Here is a 23,204-nt window from a genome sequence, read left to right as displayed (position 1 = left end):
TCCTGGTTGCTAAAATTCTAATATTTCAGCTAATTTCAGTTTCTGTGACAAAACAAGCAAGTATAGTGTAGAGAATAATTTCACCATCTAAAACACAGAAATTATTGTACCTTCTAAATCGCAATGAAATATATCTGTTTAATGTACCGATCCTGTGCAGGTGTTGTTACGCGTGGTCTGCCACTGCGAAGACGATCAACTGTCCGTCCTGTCTCCCTGTAGCGCTGTCTTAGGCGTCTCACAGAACGGACATCGCAATTTATTGCCCTGGCCACATCTGCAGTCCTCATGCCTCCTTGCAGCATGCCTAAGGCATGTTCATGCAGATGAGCAGGGACCTTGGGCATCATTCTTTTGGTGTTTTTCAGAGTCAGTAGAAAGGCCTCTTTGGTGTCCATAGTTTTCATAACTGTGACCTTAATTGCCTACCGTCTGTAAGCTGTTTGTGTCTTAACCATTCCACAGGTGCATGTTCATTAATTGTTTATGGTTCATTGAACAAGCATGAGAAACAGTGTTTAAACCCTTTACAATGAAGATCTGAAGTTATTTGGATTTTTACAAATATTTTTTTTGCAGAGTTTATTTTCAGCCGTTTGAAGCTGGTGTGGAAAACTGAAAGTAAGAGCAAAACATAAGAATTGGAGGTATAGAAATAGCGCACATAAAATAGATCTACATCCCTCTTAGAGTTACTTTCAATGAGAATGACAGATCTATAACTCAAATTTCTATGTGAATTTGGTCAGGGTCGCACAAACAGTGACACATTGCAGCTTTAAGTGTATTTTTTCAAAATGCATACTGCCTCCAGCTCATTGCAAAGTGGTGTGTGACGCGCTGATGAAGCCTGCCTTCAGTTGCCGATGAGAGTGCTGTTTGAGACGCTGTAGCAGCATCTCTGTATCTGTATGCTGTACGCGTGTGATAAGATACATAACCAATATACTGTATACACGCACCAATTTAATTCCACTAAATGTAGCAAATTAACCTACATTTTACATTTTAGTCATTTAGCAGAGGCTCTTATCCAGAGCGACTTACAGTAGTGAATGCATACATTTCAATTCCTTTCATACATGTTTTTTTTCTTTCTTCTCCGTACTGGCCCCCCGTGGGAATCGAACCCACAACCCTGGCGTTGCAAACACCATTGCAAACACCATGCTCTACCAACTGAGCCATAGAAACTGATAAGCATGACCATTCAAATGTATTTTAACGCCGCCAAACATACCCCCGTAAAACTGACTATCCTACCGATCCTCGACTTCGGCGATGTAATTTACAAAATAGCTTCCAATACTCTACTCAGCAAAGTGGATGCAGTCTATCACAGTGCCATCCGTTTTGTTACCAAAGCCCCTTATACCACCCACCACTGCGACCTGTGTGGTCAGGTCGGCTGGCCCTCGCTACATATTCGTCGCCAGACCCACTGGCTCCAGGTCATCTATAAATCTATGCTAGGTAAAGCCCCACCTTATCTCAGTTCACTGGTCACGATAACAACACCCACCCCTGCACGTGCTCCAGCAGGTATACAGTGGGGCAAAAGTATTTAGTCAGCCACCAATTGTGCAAGTTCTCCCACTTAAAAAGAGAGAGGCCTGTAATTTTCATCATAGGTACACGTCAATAATGACAGACAAAATGAGAAAGAAAACGAAGAAAATCACATTGTAGGATTTTTAATGAATTTATTTGCAAATTATGGTGGAAAATAAGTATTTGGTCAATAAAAAAAGTTTCTCAATACTTTGTTACTGTATATACCCTTTGTTGGCAATGACACAGGTCAAACGTTTTCTGTAAGTCTTCACAAGGTTTTCACACACTGTTGCTGGTATTTTGGCCCATTCCTCCATGCAGATCTCCTCTAGAGCAGTGATGTTTTGGGGCTGTCGCTGGGCAACACGGACTTTCAACTCCCTCCAAAGATTTTCTATGGGGTTGAGATCTGGAGACTGGCTAGGCCACTCCCGGACCTTGAAATGCTTCTTACGAAGCCACTCCTTCGTTGCCCGGGCGGTGTGTTTGGGATCATTGTCATGCTGAAAGACCCAGCCACGTTTTATCTTCAATGCCCTTGCTGATGGAAGGAGGTTTTCACTCAAAATCTCACGATACATGGCCCCATTCAATCTTTCCTTTACACGGATCAGTCGTCCTGGTCCCTTTGCAGAAAAACAGCCCCAAAGCATGATGTTTCCACCCCCATGCTTCACAGTAGATATGGTGTTCTTTGGATGCAACTCAGCATTCTTTTTCCTCCAAACACGACGAGTTGAGTTTTTACCAAAAAGTTCTATTTTGGTTTCATCTGACATTCTCCCAATCCTCTTCTGGATCATCCAAATGCTCTCTTGCAAACTTCAGACGGGCCTGGACATGTACTGGCTTAAGCAGGGGGACACATCTTGCACTGCAGGATTTGAGTCCCTGGCGGCGTAGTGTGTTACTGATGGTAGGCTTTGTTACTTTGGTCCCAGCTCTCGGCTGGTCATTCACTAGGTCCCCCCGTGTGCTTCTGGGATTTTTGCTCACCGTTCTTGTGATCATTTTGACCCCACGGGGTCAGATCTTGCGTGGAGATTATCAGTGGTCTTGTATGTCTTCCATTTCCTAATAATTGCTCCCACAGTTGATTTCTTCAAACCAAGCTGCTTACCTATTGCAGATTCAGTCTTCCCAGCCTGGTGCAGCTCTACAATTTTGTTTCTGGTGTCCTTTGACAGTTCTTTGGTCTTGGCCATAGTGGAGTTTGGAGTGTGACTGTTTGAGGTTGTGGACAGGTGTCTTTTATACTGATAACAAGTTCAAACAAGTGCCATTAATACAGGTAACGAGTGGAGGACAGAAGAGCCTCTTAAAGAAGAAGTTACAGGTCTGTGAGAGCCAGAAATCTTGCTTGTTTGTAGGTGACCAAATACTTATTTTCCACCATAATTTGCAAATAAATTCATTAAAAATCCTACAACGTGATTTTCTGGAATTTTTTTTCTCATTTTGTCTGTCATAGTTGACGTGTACCTATGATGAAAATTACAGGCCTCTCTCATCTTTAAGTGGGAGAACTTACACAATTGGTGGCTGACTAAATACTTTTTTGCCCCACTATCTCACTGGTCATCCCCAAAGCCAACACCTCCTTTGGCCACCTTTCCTTCCAGTTCTCTGCTGCCAACTACTGGAACGAATTGCAAAAATCGCTGAAGCTGGAGACTTATATTTCCTTCACTAACTTGAAACATCAGCTATCTGAGCAGCTAACTGATCACTGCAGTGTACGCAGCCCAACTGTAAATAGTGCATCCAATCTACCTACCTCATCCCCATACTGGTTTTATTTACTTTTCTGCTGTTTTGCACACCAGTATTTCTACTTGCACATCACACAACTGCACATCTATCACTCCAGTGTTAATTTGCTAAACTGTAACTACTTCGCTACTATGGCCTATTTATTGCCTTACCTCCTCACGCCATTTGCACACACTGTATATAAACTTGCTTTTTTCTATTGTGTTATTGACTGTACGCTTGTTTATTCCATGTGTAACTCTGTGTTGTTGTTTGTGTCGCACTGCTTTGCTTTATCTTGGCCAGGTAGCAGTTGTAAATGAGAACTTGTTCTCAACTTGCCTACCTGATTGAATAAAGGTGAAATAAAATCAAAATAAAACATTTCATCAATAAATAGACTAATAAACATTATTTAGCAACAGGATTTTTCTCTTCTTCTCCCGGACAATTGTTGCCAATTTTATTTATCGGCTATTCTAACTTTATTATTTTGGGGCCAAAAGCCGGCTATTACCGACTAACGGAAAACCCTGGTGTGTGTTAGCGTGTGTGTGTGTGTGTGTGTGTTAGCGTGTGCGTTTCCAACCTGGTCTGTGTAGTCCTGGGGGAAGCTCCACCGCACCGTAGGATCTGGAGGTAATTGACAGACAGCATTAATCAGCGGTGAGAAACACAGCCTTCGCAGCGCTGCCTCAGAGCACATACATATTAATGAGAGGGGTGGGGGCAAGGGTGGCTGCCGCCAGTCAGCACACACACATTCAGATAGTAACACACACACACACACACACACACACACACACAAGCAGTTAGCGAACACTGTGGAGAGACGGAGGATGCGGGTCTCCAATATGCTAATGTGTCTCCTCCATGTAGATATGATGTGATATTATACCCCACATCATCCCTGCTTGGGCGTGTGGAAGTCAGACCTGCACCTACAGTAATTTACAACACATCCTGCCCCCCGTGTGTTTGTCGTAGATGGAGAGAGAATTGGCAGTGATGAATTATGTTGGTGCAAAGGGCTCACGGTTGTCTCTGTATTCATTTCTAAACATTAAGTAACACTGCCATGCATTTTAAGACACGTGAACATCTAGAATCCACAGCAAGTGGAGTGATTTTTGTTATTCCGCTTGTGTAATAATAACAAAAATCATTCCATCATCTCCATTACTAGCAATTACCCAAGTAATCCTATGCAACAATACGTCAGTACTATCTAGCAGATGTGGTAATTAGGCCTACAGTGTTACCACAGAGTGGCCTAGACCAAGCAACAATATGACAGAGATCATGGCAAAGGAATAGTCCCAAAAGTGTCAAACCCACCCCACAGTTAGCCAGCTCAAGCTCTTCGAAAAGGACTGGAAAGTAAACAAATACTATTTCTACCACCAGGTCCACGTTCAGTAGCCAAACGTTGTTGAACGTTGTAGACAGAAATTAATAGAGCCGATGTGATTCCTTGTTCTACATGTCAGAGAGGCATGTTTGGGCTACATAGCATATTTCTCTGAACGTTTCAAAACGTTGCGTCCTGCTGAACGTTCCCCAGGTCTATCGTAAAGTCTACATGAGGAAGAGTTCACGGACGTAGTGTCACTATCAAAGAGGCTTCTGGTAAACATTGTTTCCACAGTGATAGAGTTCCGAAGTCCAGACCACAACTCCAGAAATAGCCTTAATCTGGATCCGGGAAACTGGGCCAGTGGGCTAAGAAAATGTTATTTTAGATTTAGAATTTCAACAGCCGGCATGTTGGCACCAAGTTTCATTCTGGGAGACTAAATTGTAATCTCCCTCTCACAAGGACACAGACACACATCATAAACAGACCACATTTCTCACCCGTGAAGACAAACAGGCAAAAGGAGCAAACAGACAGAATCAAAGTTGCCTTCCATAATCCTGTTGGATGTTTTCACAGGCCTCCTCTAAAAAGGCCCAGACAAAGACACTCTCTGCTCCCCTAGAGGACTCCATCCCAAAATACACCCACCATCCCTCCACCCTTTCAGCCTGCCACCACAAATACATAAACCCCTTCATCCCTAAACATGCACTCCTCCACCCCCTCTTGCTGAGCCACCAGGGCAATGTTATGCTGTTTTTATGGGTGAGAGGATAGGAACCCCTACCACACAGAGAGAGAAAGAATGAAGTGTCTCCATCTTTCCACTCTCTCTCCTGACTGGAACTCTCCCCAACTCCCTTCCCTCTGTCCTCTCTCTCCTGACTGGAACTCTCCCCAACTCCCTTCCCTCTGTCCTCTCTCCCCTGACTGGAACGCTCAACTCCCTTCCCTCTGTCCTCTCTCTCCTGACTGGAACTCTCTCCCCTGACTGGAACTCTCCCCAACTCCCTTCCCTCATCTTTATTTCCCTCTCCCTTTCTCTGCCTTCTACTCACTCTTATCCCCAACTCCGCACCCTCTGTCCTCTCTCTCTCTCTCCTCCTCCTCTCCCCAACTCCCCCATCACTCCATTTGCTCTCTCCCTAAACTCCCCCATCACTCCTTTTGCTCTCTCCCTAAACTCCTCCACTCTCGCCCTCACTCCCTCTCCCTTGCTCCTCACTCCACCTCACTACTTAAGGTGAAGCTTAGGGAGGTTAAGGTGAAGCTTAGGGAGGTTAAGGTGAAGCTTAGGGAGGTTAAGGAGAAGCTTACAGAGGGTTAAGGTGAAGTTTACAGAGGGTTAAGGTGAAGTTTACGGAGGTTTAAGGGGAAGTTTAGGAGGGTTAAGGTGAAGGTGAGGGGGGGTGAAGGTGAAGGTGAGGGGGGGTTAAGGTGAAGGTGAGGCTAAGGTGAAGGTGAGGGGTGGTTAAGGTGAAGGTGTGGCTCAGTTGGTAGAGCATGGTGTTTGCAACGCCAGCATGGCGTGTGCAACGCCAGGGTTGTGGGTTCGATTCCCACGGGGGGCCAGTACAAAAAAAAATACAAAGAAAATAAATGCATAAAATGAAATGTATGTATTCACTACTGTAATAAGAGCGTCTGCTAAATGACTAAAATGTATGTAAGGTAAAGGTGAGGGTGGGTTAAGGTGAAGGTGAGGGGGGGTTAAGGTGAAGGTGAGGGGGGTTAAGGTGAAGGTTGTGGAGGGTTAAGGTGAAGGTTAGGAGGGTTCAGGTGAAAGTTAGGGGGGTTAAGGTGAAGGTTGCTGTATACATGAAAACACCAACTGTCCTGGAACATATCCATTCACACCAGTAGAAAACATCCCCACTTCCTCCCATCCACTGACTCCCATCCACTGACTCCCATCCACTGACAACATGTTGGCTTTGACAGTGAGAGTGACAAGGAGAAAGCAGTGAGTGACTCACACCTAGTCCTTCTTTCTCCTGTGGGTGAGTGTGTGTTAATTTATCCCTGTGGGCTTCAAGCATGGCTAATCTGGGACAGGCAACGTGCAGAGAGGCAACACGCGGTCAGCCCCCCAGCAGTCCAGACAACCAGCAGCAACCTGCAGCCAGGGTCAGTGGCAAATCAATGTTTGAACATTCCACCGACGCTGGTCTTTAAAAGTCGAAATGCAGTGCTTTGATATGGGATGAGAGGGGGGCAGGGGGGCTAATAGGTAAATGATTGAGGGAGACAGTGGGTGTGTGTGTGTATGTATCTGAGAGAGAGAAAGTAAATAAGTAAAATAAATAGCAGCCCATTCCCCTTCGACACCACCTACCACCACTTCAGAGTAAATATGAAAGCAACGAGCGGATGGACACATACAGTTGAAGTTGGAAGTTTACATACACCTCAGCCAAATACATTTCAACTCAGTTTTTCACAATTCCTGACATTTAATCCTAGTAACAATTCGCTGTCTTAGGTCAGTTAGGATCACCACCTTATTTTAAGAATGTGAAATGTCAGAATAATAGTAGAAAGATTTATTTCAGCTTTTATTTCTTCATCACATTCCCAGTGGGTCAGAAGTTTAGATACACTCAATTAGTATTTGGTAGCATTACCTTTAAATTGTTTAACTTGCATCAAACGTTTTGGGTAGCCTTCCACAAGCTTCCCACAATAAGTTGGGTGAATTATGGCCCATTCCTCCAACAGAGCTGGTGTAACTGAGTCAGGTTTGTAGACCTCCTTGCTCGCACATGCTTTTTCAGTTCTGCCCACAAATTTTCTATGGGATTGAGGTCAGGGCTTTGTGATGGCCACTCCAATACCTTGACTTTGTGGTCCTTAAGCCATTTTACCACAACTTTGGAAGTATGCTTGGGGTCATTGTCCATTTGGAAGACCCATGTGTGACCAAGCTTTAACTTCCTGACTGATGTCTTGAGATGTTGCTTCAATATATCCAGATTTCCTACCTCATGATGCCATCTATTTTGTGAAGTGCACCAGTCCCTCCTGCAGCAAAGCACCCCCACAACATGATGCTGCCACCACGGTGCTTCACGGTTGGGATGGTGTTCTTTGGCTTGCAATCCTCCCCCTTTTTCCTCCAAACATAACGATGGTCATAATGGCCAAACAGTTCTATTTTTGTTTCATCAGACCAGAAGACATTTTTCAAAAAAGTACGATCTTTGTCCCCATGTGCAGTTGCAAACCGTAGTCTGGCTTTTTTTATGGCGGTTTTGGAGCAGTGGCTTCTTCCTTGCTGAGCGGCCTTTCAGGTTATGTTGATATAGGACTCGTTTTACTGTGGATATAGATACTTTGTACCTGTTTCCTCCAGCATCTTCACAAGGTCCTTTGCTGTTGTTCTGGGATTGATTTGCACTTTTCACACCAAAGTACGTTCATCTCCAGGAGACAGAACGCATCTCCTTCCTGAGCGGTATGACGGCTGTGTGGTCCCATGGTGTTTATACTTGCATACTATTGTGTGTACAGATGAACGTGGTACCTTCAGGTATTTGGAAATTGCGACCAAGGATGAACCAGACTTGTGGAGGTCTACAACTTTTTTTTCCTGAGATCTTGACTGATTTATTTGGATTTTTCCATGATGTCTAGCAAAGAGGCACCGAGTTTGAAGGTAGGCCTTGAAATACATCCATAGGTACACCTCCAACCTCAAATGATGTCAATTAGCCTATCAGAAGCTTCTAAAGCCATGACATCATTTTCTGGAATTTTCCAAGCTGTTTAAAGGCACAGTCAACTTAGTGCATGTAAACTTCTGACCCACTGGAATTGTGATACAGTGAATTATAAGTGAAATAATCTGTCTGTAAACAATTGTTGGAAAAATGACTTGTGTCATGCACAAAGTAGATGTCCTAACCGACTTGCCAAAACTATAGTTTGTTAACAAGAAATTTGTGGAGTGGTTGAAAAACAAGTTTTAATGACTCCAACCAAAGTGTATGTGAACTTCCCACTTCACCTGTAGATGTCAACTATTAAGTGGAAAACAAATGAGTGTTAAATAGACAACATTTAGCCAATAAGAGAGAGTCAAACAGACAACATTTAGCCAATAAGAGTGTGTCAGATTGACAACATTTAGCCAATAAGAGTTGGCACCAAATCGTCACCTTTCACCTTCTCATTAAGACTCTACGTGATGTCGGCCACGTCTCTATGTTAGCCACACAGCATCAGGTTTAAAAATAGAGTGGTGTCAAACCACATCACACGGGCACACACACACACACACACACACACACACACACACACACACACACACACACACACACACACACACACACACACACACACACACACACACACACACACACACACACACACACACACACACACACACACACACACACACACACAGACACACACAGAGAGAGAGAGGGAGAGACCGGAGATTCTCACATTTTTACTACCGATTCACAAACAGTATTATTAAACGTTTATAAATAAGCTACTTAAAGGCCTAAACCTATTGTTACACGTGTTACCAATAACTCATCTCTAAATTAGTTGGCACACATTTGCTCACAGCGCAGGAAGAATGTTTCATTGTTGATTTTTGCCTAATCCCAGAAACAACTGGATAGCAGTTAGATTGAATAGGAGCCCTGCTCGTTAAGAGAGGGGCCAGATTCCATATGGAGAGCAGCAGTTCTCTTGTCAGAAGAAAAAGGTTGAACCCGGTCAGCATCCCTTCTCCTCGACACCCACAGCAAGATGAAGGGCCTTGTGACGCCTGCCTCTCCTTGTTCCTCATTTCTCCCTCTCTTTTCCTTTCTCCCCCTCTCTCCTTCTTGGCCAGGGGTTAAACTACTGCACTCTAACCTCGCTTTGGCAATCACTTCTTTCTCTCTCTCCCCCCCACTCACCCTCCCTCTCTCTCTTTTATCTTTAAGAGATTTATTTCACCGTATGTAGTGGTCCGGATTAGGGCCTCGGGCCTGTATGGCCTGAGGATAAAGACATTGTCTTAGCAGACGCTAAGTAACTGACTGAGGAGGTAGCGACCGGCCGGGAGGAAGCTGCCGCTACTTAACATCCACAATGGCTGATCGGGCCGCAGGGGCCGCAGGGGCCGCAGGGGCCTGCTTCAGAGACCGTCTAGACTTTGAGCCAGCTAGTCAAGGAACTGCAGGAGAAAATCCCATCAGCCACTGGAGTGAAAGTTAACTAAGGTAACCTGCTGTGAACCTGATGACGATGTCAAACCAACATATGGCCCCAAATGTCTATTGTTGGAACGAAGAGTTTTCTTCCTACTGAAGGAGTAAAGAGGTGAGAGGGGGTTAGGACCCTAAAGGAAGGAGGAATAACTGGTCATGGCTTTACTTCTGGATCACTAGCCTTATTCTGTTCAGGAGGAGCCCTACCCCCAGAACTCACAATTAAAAAGAAGTAAGCAGATTAAGTGGCATCTTTCAACTGGCACTGAATGAGAACACTCAGACGTTTACAACGTGTTCTTCTCCCCTCTTTCCCCGCTCCCATCTCACACAGCCAATGGCATTACATTTCATGCTGACTTAGTAGGCAATGGGGCCAAGAAAGGAAAAACTTCTCACCGATGATATGGTCCTTAAATTTACTAGCGGTGATCGGTCACACTGTGTTAGTGGCTGATTGGGTAAAAATAGGGCCTTGGCCAATGTACTGTGTGTGTATCCTGAAGAAGCCTCTCAGCTGCACCCTTTTGGGGGGGAAAACACCACAGTTGGCATTCCTGCTGAAGGTACTTTATGGTTTGTGCAGAGACTAACTATACAGGCTACATATATACAAGTAGGGCCTGGGGATTCTCCCATTTTACATCTGTCGAGACAGACACAGAGACAGAGAGAGACAGAGAGAGACAGAGAGAGACAGAGAGAGACAGAGAGCAAACGAGGGAGCGAGCGAGAGAGAAGTGCGTCTCCAGGCTAGTTGGGAAGCAACCCAATTTCACAGCTTCACGACTGAGCGGAGCAGCATATGGACGCTGGCGAGCTCTGTGACAGGCTCCGCTCTGCGTTCGTATCACAACATAACAACACTGGTGTTCCCAGTCAGCCTCCATACTGGTCCAACATTATGTCAAACACTGGCTACGCCTCAGCGAGTCAGCTAGCGCTGCCTTCCTCCACACTACGTGTTGGTGTATGGGGGCTATAAAAAGAATGCTTGCTGTCATTGATATCTCAAGTCATATGAACTGACTTCCTCTCTCTCCACAATCAAAGACTGTCTTCGACTCCTACATTGTGATATGAATTCTAAGTTCCAAGTATCAAACGTACAAGGACAACATTCTAGTTCTAGAATACAGGCGATGGGTTAGGGATGCACGATATGGGTAAAAATCTAATTGTGATTTCTTTCTTTTTTTTAACGAAAATACTGTGATTGCGATTTGACATGCATTATATATCAAAATACTTGGGTGAACTGTTGGAATCATAGACATAGAAATAGAATGACTTATATTAAGACACAAAGTGGAAAGCAGCATGTCCTTGTCTGGAACAACCATTTGACCTAACAGAACAGCAAGGAGGAGTTACTGTGTTAATTGAGTTACAGGGGGCGGAGCTATAAAAAGTAAACTACAAAAACGAACGTTACACACCTCTGAGATGCATTTCAAAACATTGCATATGGTATGGATCTCTTGCAATGTGGATAGTGTACATGTTAATATTGCATATGGTATGGATCTCTTGCAATGTGGATAGTGTACATGTTAATATTGCATATGGTATGGATCTCTTGCAATGTGGATAGTGTACATGTTAATATTGCATATGGATCTCTTGCAATGTGGATAGTGTACATGTTAATATTGCAATATCAATGTGAATTTGATTTTACTGTGCAGCTCTAGGTTCCAGATTATAGGCCTAACTAGATGCTTGTAGAACATTCTAGATGAAGAGTCTGTGCTCGGTGAGCATTCCACCTCAGGTCTGGGTGAAAAAGATGCACTGGAACAGATATACTTCAGGTAATCACACATTTCTCCCCATATGGTGCAACCATCTGCCTCAGTTTAAAAACAGTGCCTGTGAAAAACTAAAATACACATAAAGACATGAGGATTAGCCTACCACAGATAACCTGCTTAGAGGGGGAGTAGGTACAAGCTGTACCTAACCACTGACCTAGGGTCAGATACAGGTCACTGCCTTAATGGTTAAGGTTAGGGCGTTTGGGGGGAGATGGGTAGATTAGGGGGAAAAGTCTACCTTGAGCCTTGAATTTTCTAGCCGTTTTGACAGCCCTCTATTCTCCCATCCATGGTGTGTAAAGGATGTATCTCCCTCCGTGACATGTAGGGTAATCACAGCCTAGAGTACTGTACATATGGCGCCCAGAGGCTGCTAGCTGCTGATGATGACAGAGTAAAGCTTTGCCTTTGGCGTCTACACGCTGGTGCCGTCATACTGTAGCAGGGATCTGACGTTCACACGAGAAGCATGTCAGACAGCTATCAATCTCTACTGGAAAGACACCACCACCGCTGCTGCCGCTGCTGCAAGGGTTGAATGCAGGCACTAGGCAACATGATACTGTTGCTATGGAGAGGAGATGGACAAACCTGCAGTGTTTCTCTTTCTAATACCTTCTCTCGTAGATAGATGGACTTCACTATTTAGCTTCAGTTGCACCACACCTCACTATTTTTTCAGTTCAAGTGAAAATGTTTCTCAGCTCTGGTTGTTAGTGTAGGCTACTTCATGGAAAACACTAAACCTGGATGTATTTTGCAGCTTTTTTTGTCATTAAAAGGTATCCGTTTTCACTGAGGCTAGTCAGGCTACACTGAGCAGCACACACTCATTCTTTAGTTATCCTGCCTCAGTCAGCATCAACAACATTGATTCATGTAAACAAAACTATGAGTAAGAGATGACTTGGTCCTACCATGACACAAGGACCTTAGGGAGAGATGACTTGGTATAACACGACACAAGGACCTTAGGGAGAGATGACTTGGTATAACACGACACAAGGACCTTAGGGAGAGATGACTTGGTATAACACGACACAAGGACCTTAGGGAGAGATGACTTGGCCTACCATGACACACGGACCTTAGGGAGAGATGAATTGGTCCTACCATGACACAAGGACCTTAGGGAAAGATGACTTGGTATAACACGACACAAGGACTTTAGAGAGAGATGACTTGGCCAAGGTTGAATGCAGCCAACCAGTGTATTCACTAGCCTATTGTCGTGTTGCGGTCATCACAGCAATCCTCTCTACTAGCCAGTGACTGAGAAAATACATAATAGTTTTCTTCCCTTACCTTGAAAACTAGACAGGAACTAGATCAATGTCTTGAGGGATTATGACAATGAAGGAAGAGGAAAATGGGGAGGTGGATCTGAACACACTAGCATACTTAAACAATGACAACACTGCATATATGCTAATTCCCTATGATACTCAGAGAAACAGAACACCCCTGAACCAATCAGTTGAGAGAATGACGCAGCATGTGTGATCACAAATTAGTCACATGATGAGTGATGACAAATAGCACGGCTCGTCCCTCATAATGACAACCATTGGCTGTGACCTACATTCTGTGGTGAAAAATGGGCTGCATCCCAAATAAGGGGCGATAGTCCCCATCTAAACGACAGCATATTCCCAGTAAGCATATGTACCCAGGACGTCAGTGTAAAAGGGAGGGTTGCTGGCTGGCAGAGGAACAGTACAGTCCCCAGAGGAGATACTGTATGGAGTGGTTAAAGAGATGCCAGACAGGAAAGGCTACAGGTTTATTTCTCATGGCATGGTTTTGATTCAAATATTTATGATGGGGGGGGGAACTGGTTCGGGAACAAACAGAACAGAAAACCAGATTTCTTTTTTAGAGGAACAGAATTAGAACCGAGAATGAAAGTGATCTATACTGTTCCGTAACAGAACCATTATTTTTAAAAGCCCTCACTGTCACTCAGAAACGTATTCCAGTGTCTGCCCGCCTGCATTCTGTCCGCCTGTCTGCCTGCGTGCCTGCTTGTCTGCCTGCCTGCCTGTCTGCCTGCCTGCTAAAAATATTTGCTACTGTGTGTGTAGGCTACCTGCCCCTCCTCCTCCCTCTGAAGCATAGTCCTCCTGACGTTGCTTCAGAAATTAGGGAGAGAGATTTCTTATTCGAGAAGAATGAATTAACTTTTTCAATGCTAGTTAAGGATACTATAATTATCACATTTCACATTGGATTTATTAACTACAAAAAAGGTATTTTTTATTCTGGTGCCGCTATGCACACACAAGCTTGTTAGCTAGCTAGCTATGGTCCAACGTTAAGCCAACTCTCTGAACTCCAAGGACATTCAAAGTTCATTCATAAAATCTGCTCCTCCATACGTATAATTCTGTGGGCCTAATTCAGAAAATGCCTAACAACAAGGTGCCAAGTGCTTCAAGCCAAGACTCTTCCTCCTCCACCCACTCTCGCTCTCTCCCCACCCACAAATTTCAGTCAAATCTCACGCCCTACACTTGCCTGTCCAATGCATGTAAACAGCTTGCCCACTCCATAACAAGTTGGCCCGGTTTCCCGAAAGCAACTTAAGGCTAAGTTCATTGTTAGAACCTTCGTAGGAGCATCGTTAAATCTCTGAGCTGTTCGCCAAAACCCTCGTTATTACCGTTGCAATTGAAAACTGCCTCAGACCACTCGTTAGATGCATTTTTGCCCTCCCGCATCACTTTCGACACAGGAGATCTCTGCTAAACAAAGAAAAACATGGTTTATCCTTCTGTGACCGCCGATAACTTCAGAACAAAGTTGCAAATGTCTGTGCAATTGATACAAACAAGCGACGTATAAAAAGATGCTTCAAATGAAAACCGACATGACTGCATTAAGATCAACAGTAGGCTATAGGCCCATTTCAATCATATTGAAATACATTTCATGTCAATAAATGTTGCTACTTGTAGGCTACTGTCTGTAATTTGTCTCAATATATTTCATGATGTGTAGCCTAACATGTGCGCAATGATGTGCCATATTGGTGGTTTTGTGCATTTTTATTGGGTAAGCATTAGAATAAGCATACCTTAATATTTGCAGCCGTAGGTGGTAATCTATCTCTAGGAGCTGATCTGTCATCAGTAAAGTGAAATAATTCTAAGGAAAGATTAGAATGGAGAAAACTGACCTGAGAGCAGCACCCCCTTTCTTTCCATCCTATCAACATCAACACATGCCTCAACGACATTTTGGGAAACGCATGTTAAAATAATTTTGGTTCCAACCCCTGAAAATAATAATGCCACTTAACAGACGCTCATTAAAAAGTTTTTTTTTTTTTTGGGGGGGGGACTGAAAAACAGCTTCTATCTTAAGGCCATCAGACTGTTAAATATCCATCACTAGCCGGCTTCCACCCGGTTACCCAACCCTGCACCTTAGAGGCTGCTGCCCTATATACATGGACATGGAATCACTGGTCACTTTAATAAGGGAACACTAGTCATTTTAATAATGTTTAAATAATGTTTACATACTGCTTTACTCATCTCATATGTATTTTAGTCAATGCCACTCCAACATTGCTCAATCTAATATTTATATATTTCTTAATTCCATACTTTTAGATGTGTGTGTATTGTAGTGAATCGTTGTTAGATACTACTGCAATGTTGGAGCTGCAGTAAGAACACAAGCATTTCGCTACACCAGCAATAACATCTGCTACATATGTGTATGTGAACAAAGAATTTGATTTGTCCCATGCGACTTACAGTCATGCGTGCCTATATTTTACGTATTGGTGACCCCGGGAATCGAACCCACTATCCTGCTGCTGCAATTGTCAAAGTGCTACCAACTGAACCATACAGAATCACAATACATGACCAGAATTTCTTAGACACTAATAATGCAAATGCACAAGAGGATAAAGATTCTTGGCTGTGTTTACACAGGTACCCCAATTCTGATTTTTTTCTTCCACTTATTGGTCTTTTGACCAATCAGATCCACTCTGAAAAATATCTGATGTGAAAAGATCTGATGTGATTGGTCAAAAGAGCAATTAGTGGAAAAAAGAGGGGAAGGATTCTAACATGCTAAGTAGTTGCAAAGCTGTTAAGGGGCAGTATTTGCACGGCTGGATAAAAAACGTACCCGATTTAATCTGGTTACTACTCCTGCCCAGTAACTAGAATATGCATATAATTATTGGCTTTGGATAGAAAACACCCTAAAGTTTCTAAAACTGTTTGAATGGTGTCTGTGAGTATAACAGAACTCCTATGGCAGGCCAAAACTTGAGAAGATTTCAAGCAGGAAGTGGCCTGTCTGAGAAGTAGTGTTTCATCTTGGCTCTTTTTATTGAAGACTCAGGATCTGTGCAATAACGTGACACTTCCTACGTCTTCCATAGGGTCTCAGAGCCCGGGAAAACGTTGAACGATATCGAGGCAGGCTCTGGCTGAAACACTTTATCGCTTTTGGCAAGTGGTCACTCAGAGTACTATGGGCTTAGGCGCGTGCCCGCTTCGACCAAATGGTTTCTTTTCCTTTGTCTGTTTATCTAAACGCAGATTCCCGGTCGGAATATTATCGCTTTTTTATGAGAAAAATGGCATAAAAATAGATTTTAAACAGCGGTTGACATGCTTTGAAGTACGGTAATGGAATATTTAGAATTCTTTTGTCACGAATTGCGCCATGCTCGTCACCCTTATTTAGCCTTTAAGATAGTGTCTAGAACGCACGAACAAAACGCCGCTGTTTGGATATAACGATGGATTATTTTGGACCAAACCAACATTTGTTATTGAAGTAGAAGTCCTGGGAGTGCATTCTGACGAAGACAACAAAGGTAAGAACATTTTTCTTATAGTAAATCTGACTTTGATGAGTGCTAAGCCTGCTGGGTGTCTAAATAGCTAGCCCTGTGATGCCGGGCTATCTACTGAGAATATTGCAAAATGTGCTTTCACCGAAAAGCTATTTTAAAATCGGACATAGCGAGTGCATAGAGGAGTTCTGTATCTATAATTCTTAAAATAATTGTTATGCTTTTTGTGAACGTTTATCGTGAGTAATTTAGTAAATTCACCGGCAGTGTTCGGTGGGAATGCTAGTCACATGCTAGTCACATGCTAATGTAAAAAGCTGGTTTTTGATATAAATATGAACTTGATTGAACAAAACATGCATGTATTGTATAACATATGTCCTAGGGTTGTCATCTGATGAAGATCATCAAAGGTTAGTGCTGCATTTAGCTGTGGTTTGGGTTTATGTGACATTATATGCTAGCTTGAAAAATGGGTGTCTGATTATTTCTGTCTGGGTACTCTGCTGACATAATCTAATGTTTTGCTTTCGTTGTAAAGCCTTTTTGAAATCGGACAGTGTGGTTAGATTAACGAGAGTCTTATCTTTAAAATGGTGTAAAATAGTCATATTTTTGAAAAATTGAAGTAATAGCATATCTAAGGATTTGAATAACGCGCCACAGGATTCAACTGGCTGTTGAGTAGGTGGGACGCAAGCGTCCCACCTAGCCCATAGAGGTTAATTAGCTAAAATGCTAAAGTTGTCCGTGATGAGATTTGAACGCACAACCTTTGAGTTGCAAGACGTTCGCGTTATACGCCCACCCAACTTTTGTTTTGCTTTAAGTAACCTTGTGTTTTATGTAACCATAGCAAACATAACACATCATACTAATTTGAGTGTCCCGGATATACATTTACTTTGTTACGTCTAGTCTATGAGACCAGGCTGGTACAGACATTGGCTTCGCCGAGCCGAGTTCTGCTAGGAGCAAACCCAACCTAGTGTGCAGCAGCCTTTAGGCTGTTTCAAGTTGCTGAAGATGTTCAAGTTTCAATATGACAAGTAGTAGTCATAGGTCTAGCCCCTAGCAGCAGACTCAACACAAAACCCTGTCAAAACCCTGTCAGTTAACTGAAAAAAATGTTTGATATGGAGAAAGAACAATATTCTCCAACACTACATTTACACATTACATTCTGTTCACTGGTAAAGTAGACCACATCAGTACTACCTTTATAACAGCCAACCAGTCATTGTTCTTTAGACAGGAAGGATTATAGGTGGCGGAAACCCTGGTTTAAAAACAGCCATCTGCTGCCGACCAGTTACACATACTTCCTGGTTATCGATTCTCCACCAACACAACATGTCAACAAAGAGCTTTTCAAATCATTGCATATTCAACTGGTCTTGTACCAGCAAACGGAATGAAATAAAGCAACGCAATGGAAATGCATTGGAGTTGTCGTAATTATTAGTCTAGGCCTAATAAAGAAACACCTTTTATTTCCATTTTCACTACAAGAAAACTTCCACTTCCCCTAACCCCCAAATTCATGTGTTAGTTGGTTTTAAGGTGAGAAATGATGTGCACATAATCACTGTGCTGATTGACAGGATAAAATGAGGATGAGAGAGAGAGGGATGAGGCAGTGTGAATCTCCATCCATCAAAATCATCATATTAATTATTGATCAGGTCCCTACGCAACCCTCTTTCAGAAAAGGGATGAAGAACCACTATTTCTAGCTGCCGACCAGACCAGACAAGACAAGACAAGACAAGACAAGACCAAGACCAGACGCAGACAAGACAGAGACAGACAAGACAGACAAGACAGACAAGACAGTTTCCAGTAATTCATCAGTGGAAGGAAAAACACAGCCATGACTACCACAGTATGCCACTTCTCAGAATGACATACCACTGCCATCAGCAAATCCCTGTTCCTCTCTTCTCCCTACCACTCTCTGTCACTAGCCCTACCACTGTGTCCCTCTCTTAGGGAAGGGCAGAGCAGGCTAGTCCACTGCTGTCCTGAGGCAGGTGGACGAGGGTCATACCACCTGAACGTCCCAGTGACCTCTCTATCTACCCCTGTAGGGGCTGTCTGTCCCCTTCACTACAATTAATCTTCAGAGAGAGAGAGAGAGAGAGAGAGAGAGCGCACGCAAGAGAGAGAGAGAGAGCGCAAGAGAGAGAGAGAGAGAGAGCGCGCAAGAGAGCGCGCAAGAGAGAGAGCAAGAGAGCGAGAGAGAGAGAGAGAGAGAGAGAGAGAGAGAGAGAGAGAGAGAGAGTAAGCAGAGGATAACCAGAGACTAGTTTCTCTTCAGTTGCCAGACAGACAGATTGGCAAGACAGACAGCTACAGGGCTGCCAAGCAGCCAGGGGCCTATCCCTCAGTGCCCAGTAATGTCCACCCTGCGGTCTGTCTCTCTACAGTCCAAAATAGCAGGACCCAGGACTCTACCAAGTCTCAAAGTCTGAGTGACAGATCGGAGGGAGCTACAAATTAGCTGAACAACGCAGACAAAGAGCAAGGCAAACAGAATGAGATGCAGACGACTGCTCAGAGTTGGACACTCAGTGATAACATAACGTGCAGTCATACAGGGTGTAGAAGGGGACTTCTCATGAGGTCATTACATTTCATAGCAGGGAAGTTATGAAGTTCTGATCAGACTTCCTCAGTTCAACATGAAAAAAAAACAAGCTAGATTATATTTTGCCCTCTACATGGAAGATAATTTAACAGAAAGGAGAGTGTGAGAGGAAAAGAGAGTCAGAAAGAGAAAGAACAAGAGAGAGAGAAAGAAACAGGTGTGAGATCCAGGGGTTCTCCAGGAGTGTGAGAGAGAGTGTGTGTGTGTGTGTGTGAGAGAGAGAAGTGTGGCCTCTTTAATAACCAATCAACACCCTCCTTGTTACCGTGGCATCTGCTGCTCCTCCAATGGCCTCCTGCCTGGGTGTGAGCCTGCTGCAACCTCACCACGCGGCCAACAGCCAATCAAAATGCAGAACCACCACGCGGGAGGTCAAGGACCAAAAGTGTCATTTTTGCAGAATGTCACCGTTCAACCTTTTCTAAAAGTTCTACCATGCGGGCGTTTTGCAGGGTGAATACGCCGGAAGAGCGGAGGAGGGCGGAGAAAAGAGAAAGATGCATATTATCTGTGGAGAGTAATAATATCACAGCAGTGTTTGAGGGTGTGATACAGTAGGAGGGAGGAGGAGAGCAGGGAGGAAGGAGGATGGGGAGAAGGGAGGCAGCAGGATGAGGGAGAAGGGTGGAGGGAGCAGAGGGAGGGGGGAGGGGAGCAGTGAGCAGGGAGGAGGGGGAAAAGGGAGGGAAGAGGAAAGAGGTGAAGAAGGGATGGAGGAAGGAGTAGGGCAGGAGGCAGGGAGGTGGGAGAAAGGGAGGCAGGGAAGAGGGAGGCAGGTAGGCAGGAAGCTACGTAGCCAGCTAACTAGCTGGCAGGAGGTGATCTTCTGAGACCTCGGGGTCGCGCTGAGAGAATGTTCTGTGGAATAAGAACAAAAGCTGTGACTCATAATTGGTGCATGGTACGAGTGAAGTTAGGAGGGCATCTGAAACAAACGCCACACTGTTATTACGGCTGTCTGGTTCCTCAGCTCAAGTCTACGGAGGATAGAAAGAGCGCATCAATATCAATCCAGCCACCAATCTAATCACCACAAGTAGCGCAATTCAGTGTTAACTTCAGTATTACCAGTGAAGGACCATCTGAGGTACATGAATTTTGGTCAATAATTCATTGGAACAAGACACATTACTTGATGGGACACGACTGTTTCAGTTCCACCGCCTCACACAGAAACCAACAATCCATAAATGGAATCCATGACTGATAAAGCCATTGACTGGTGTTGTGTTTTTGTCACAACAGCAAAGTGTTCAGCTAATTGCAGCATGAGTGCAGTTGCAAAATTGATATGCTGATCTACTAACTTTATAGCTTTGTTAGCGGGAGCGAGCGGCTGGAGCGAGCGGCAAGGACAGGTAGCATCTGTCCCCACCTACTGCCGTTAGTTGGCACCGCTCCGCTAGCAACATCTGCTAGCTTGGCTGGGCCCTGCAAAACGCATCAATATGGCTTTATGTAGCAGAGCGCTAGCTAGCATGCCAGTCACGCTCTCTGGGAGCCGACGGTAGCTAGCTCAGCTCACTGCCTGCCTGCTTGGCCATGGGCATCCACGGTGCTCTGAGCCAAGAGAACTGAGCAGGGCAGAGAGGGTAGCTCTCTGTAGGCCTGCTGGGGAAAGCAAAGGAATCATCAACAACGTCATAGAAAGAATTTGGCCAGGTTTGGCTAACTTCTATAGCTAAGGCTTGACCCAAAGTCTCTGCTTCAATCTGAGCATAAAGTTCTTCTGTCCATAATGACACATTTGAGTTGTAGGCTAATTCAAATTCTGTTGCATGCCCAAGTTGCCCACCTTTTAATTTACATGAATGTTGAGCCCTGATGATAACTCTACGGAATCACAAACAACATTTCTGTCTCCACAGTTGAAATCACTATAAAGAATGGGTTACTGAATCCTTGTAAATAATGGCCTGAGCTAATGACTCTAGGATAGTCCATGAGCAATCAACAGGATGTCACTATCCTAAAAGCTGTTGATGACATGCTCAGACGCGTTTCAGTGTCATGCTCATTGTTCAATTAAATCTCTACAGGACAAAACTTTTTCAGAGGATATCGCATTCATTCTTACAATGTTTACATTAATTTTACATAAATTCTTGCATCGTAAGAATGAAACCAGTCAACACTGTGCCATTGCTCCCCTAAATGTTATGTTACATTGTATAATGCTAAAATTATATAACATTACATTGTATAACCCTAAATGTTATAACTCCAAATCCATATTGAAGAAAGTACAGCATCCAGAGTTAAGAGCTGACTGTTAAGTTGATCGAGAAGGCTGTACTGCAGAAGACTGCTCTCAGGCCTCTAATGAAACCCTGATAGCTGTGCTGTGCTCTACCACTGGGAGGTGGATGGTGTGAGTTAGACTAATACAGTACAATACAGCACTTGTGAAAAGAGTTCGAATTCCAATCCTTTATTATTCTCACTTGTGTGTAAATAGGCTACTCTGTGTACATATTGTAGGCTACTCTGTGTACATATTGTAGGCTACTCTGTGTACATATTGTAGGTTGGCTGTGTGTTTTTGTGTCTCCATGTCATACAGAGCTGTGCACATGTTTAGGGCTGTGGCGGTCACGAAATTTCGTCAGCCGGTGATCGTCAAGCAAATAACTGTCGGTCTCACGGTAATTGACTGTTAATTAACATAAAAACATTTAGCATCTCCTGGCTTCCACGCACAGCCTACAAGCCACTGATGCAGACCTTTGGAACATCTACAGTCTAATAAACCCATGTAATATAGCCTACACCTTCACAATAAATCCATTATTTATTTTTAGACAAGTCTAAAGGAACATAATATGAAGAAAATGTAGTCTATTTCAGAGGAATAGCATTCTCTGAGTTGTCCTTATGTTAGGTCCTGATCTGGCTATGCCATTTGACTAAGGGCTCCACTAGTTCATTTAGCAGACAAGATCTGCGTAGAATTCTGTGGCATTATTTTAGAGTATGAAGAATACAATTGAACAAAGCTGAATTAAACAGAAATTATAATTTCGCCAAACGATTTGAGGGAGTGGCTATTCTGTGTTGAGCGGTTAACAAAGAAATAGGTACTCCTATATTCTTAATTTAGAGTAATTAATGTAACTTTAGTTGTTCTACAAACGTTGGGCTATATGTTTAGATTTGTATTACATTGTAAGGTTGCATGATGCGACTCTAATGATGATTTGAAAAAAGTAACTTGAAAGTCAGGAGCTCTGTTTTGTTTTTTGTGCAGGCTGTACACACTTCATCGGTCTCTCATTCACAATTTGACAAGCACTTGATAATGCCTCAAATTTCACGGTGGCATCCCCTTTGTGTGGCCATAATGCACCCTAAAAACATCCATGCCTTTTACGGCCCGTGGCCGTTGTACCCTTGGCCTGGAGTGCTGCGTTGTGCCTTTCTCCCGGAGTGCTGCACGCTCCTAAGCACCTCTCAATCACATGGCTCTTCAACACATGATTGTGTCTTTCTCACAGGCTACAAGTGAAGACCGACACATCGGGGACGCAAATGCGCGCGTCCTTATCCAATTCTGAGGTGCATACTGAGGTGAAGATATTGGAAGAACTGTCCACATTTACTTTCAGCCAACAAATCAAATCAAATTTGTCACATGCGCCAAATATAACAGGCGTAGCCCTTACAGTGAAATGCTTACTTACAAGCCCCTAACCAACAATGCTTTAAGAAGTTAAGAAAAATGTGTTAATAAGTTTTTAGTAAAAAATTGAAAATAAAAGTAACAAATAATTAAACAACAGCAGTAAAATAACAAGCGAGGCTATATACAGCGGGTACCGGTACAGAGTCAATGTGCGGGGGCACCGGTTTGTCGAGGTAATTGAGGTAATATGAACATGTAGGTAGAGTTAAAGTGACTGCACATAGATTACAAACAGAGAGTAGCAGCAGCATAAAAGAGGGGTCTGGGTAGCCCTTTGAATAGCTGATGAGTAGGCCTAACGAACAGCAAAAGCATTAGCCTATGTCAATCTACTATCCCCAATAGTACAAAAGT

The 23,204-nt window shown here is 43.6% G+C and overlaps 1 protein-coding gene across 3 annotated transcripts in view; it reads right to left on the bottom strand.

The window, feature by feature from the left end:
- LOC106560563 (DENN domain-containing protein 1B) overlaps positions 1–23,204 on the bottom strand; it is a 259,880-nt gene that overhangs the window by 224,227 nt on the left and 12,449 nt on the right. For all 3 annotated transcript variants that reach the window (XM_014123560.2, XM_045687897.1, XM_045687898.1), the window contains exon 3: positions 3,896–3,939. In XM_014123560.2, coding sequence (XP_013979035.2) covers positions 3,896–3,939 — 44 coding nt within the window. The remainder of the gene's footprint in view (positions 1–3,895; positions 3,940–23,204) is intronic.

The sequence above is a fragment of the Salmo salar genome, chromosome ssa10, assembly GCF_905237065.1.
Source record: "Salmo salar chromosome ssa10, Ssal_v3.1, whole genome shotgun sequence".
Taxonomy (NCBI): domain Eukaryota; kingdom Metazoa; phylum Chordata; class Actinopteri; order Salmoniformes; family Salmonidae; genus Salmo; species Salmo salar.
The sequence above is the reverse complement of the archived record's forward strand: the minus strand, read 5'-3'. Positions and strand labels throughout refer to the sequence as shown.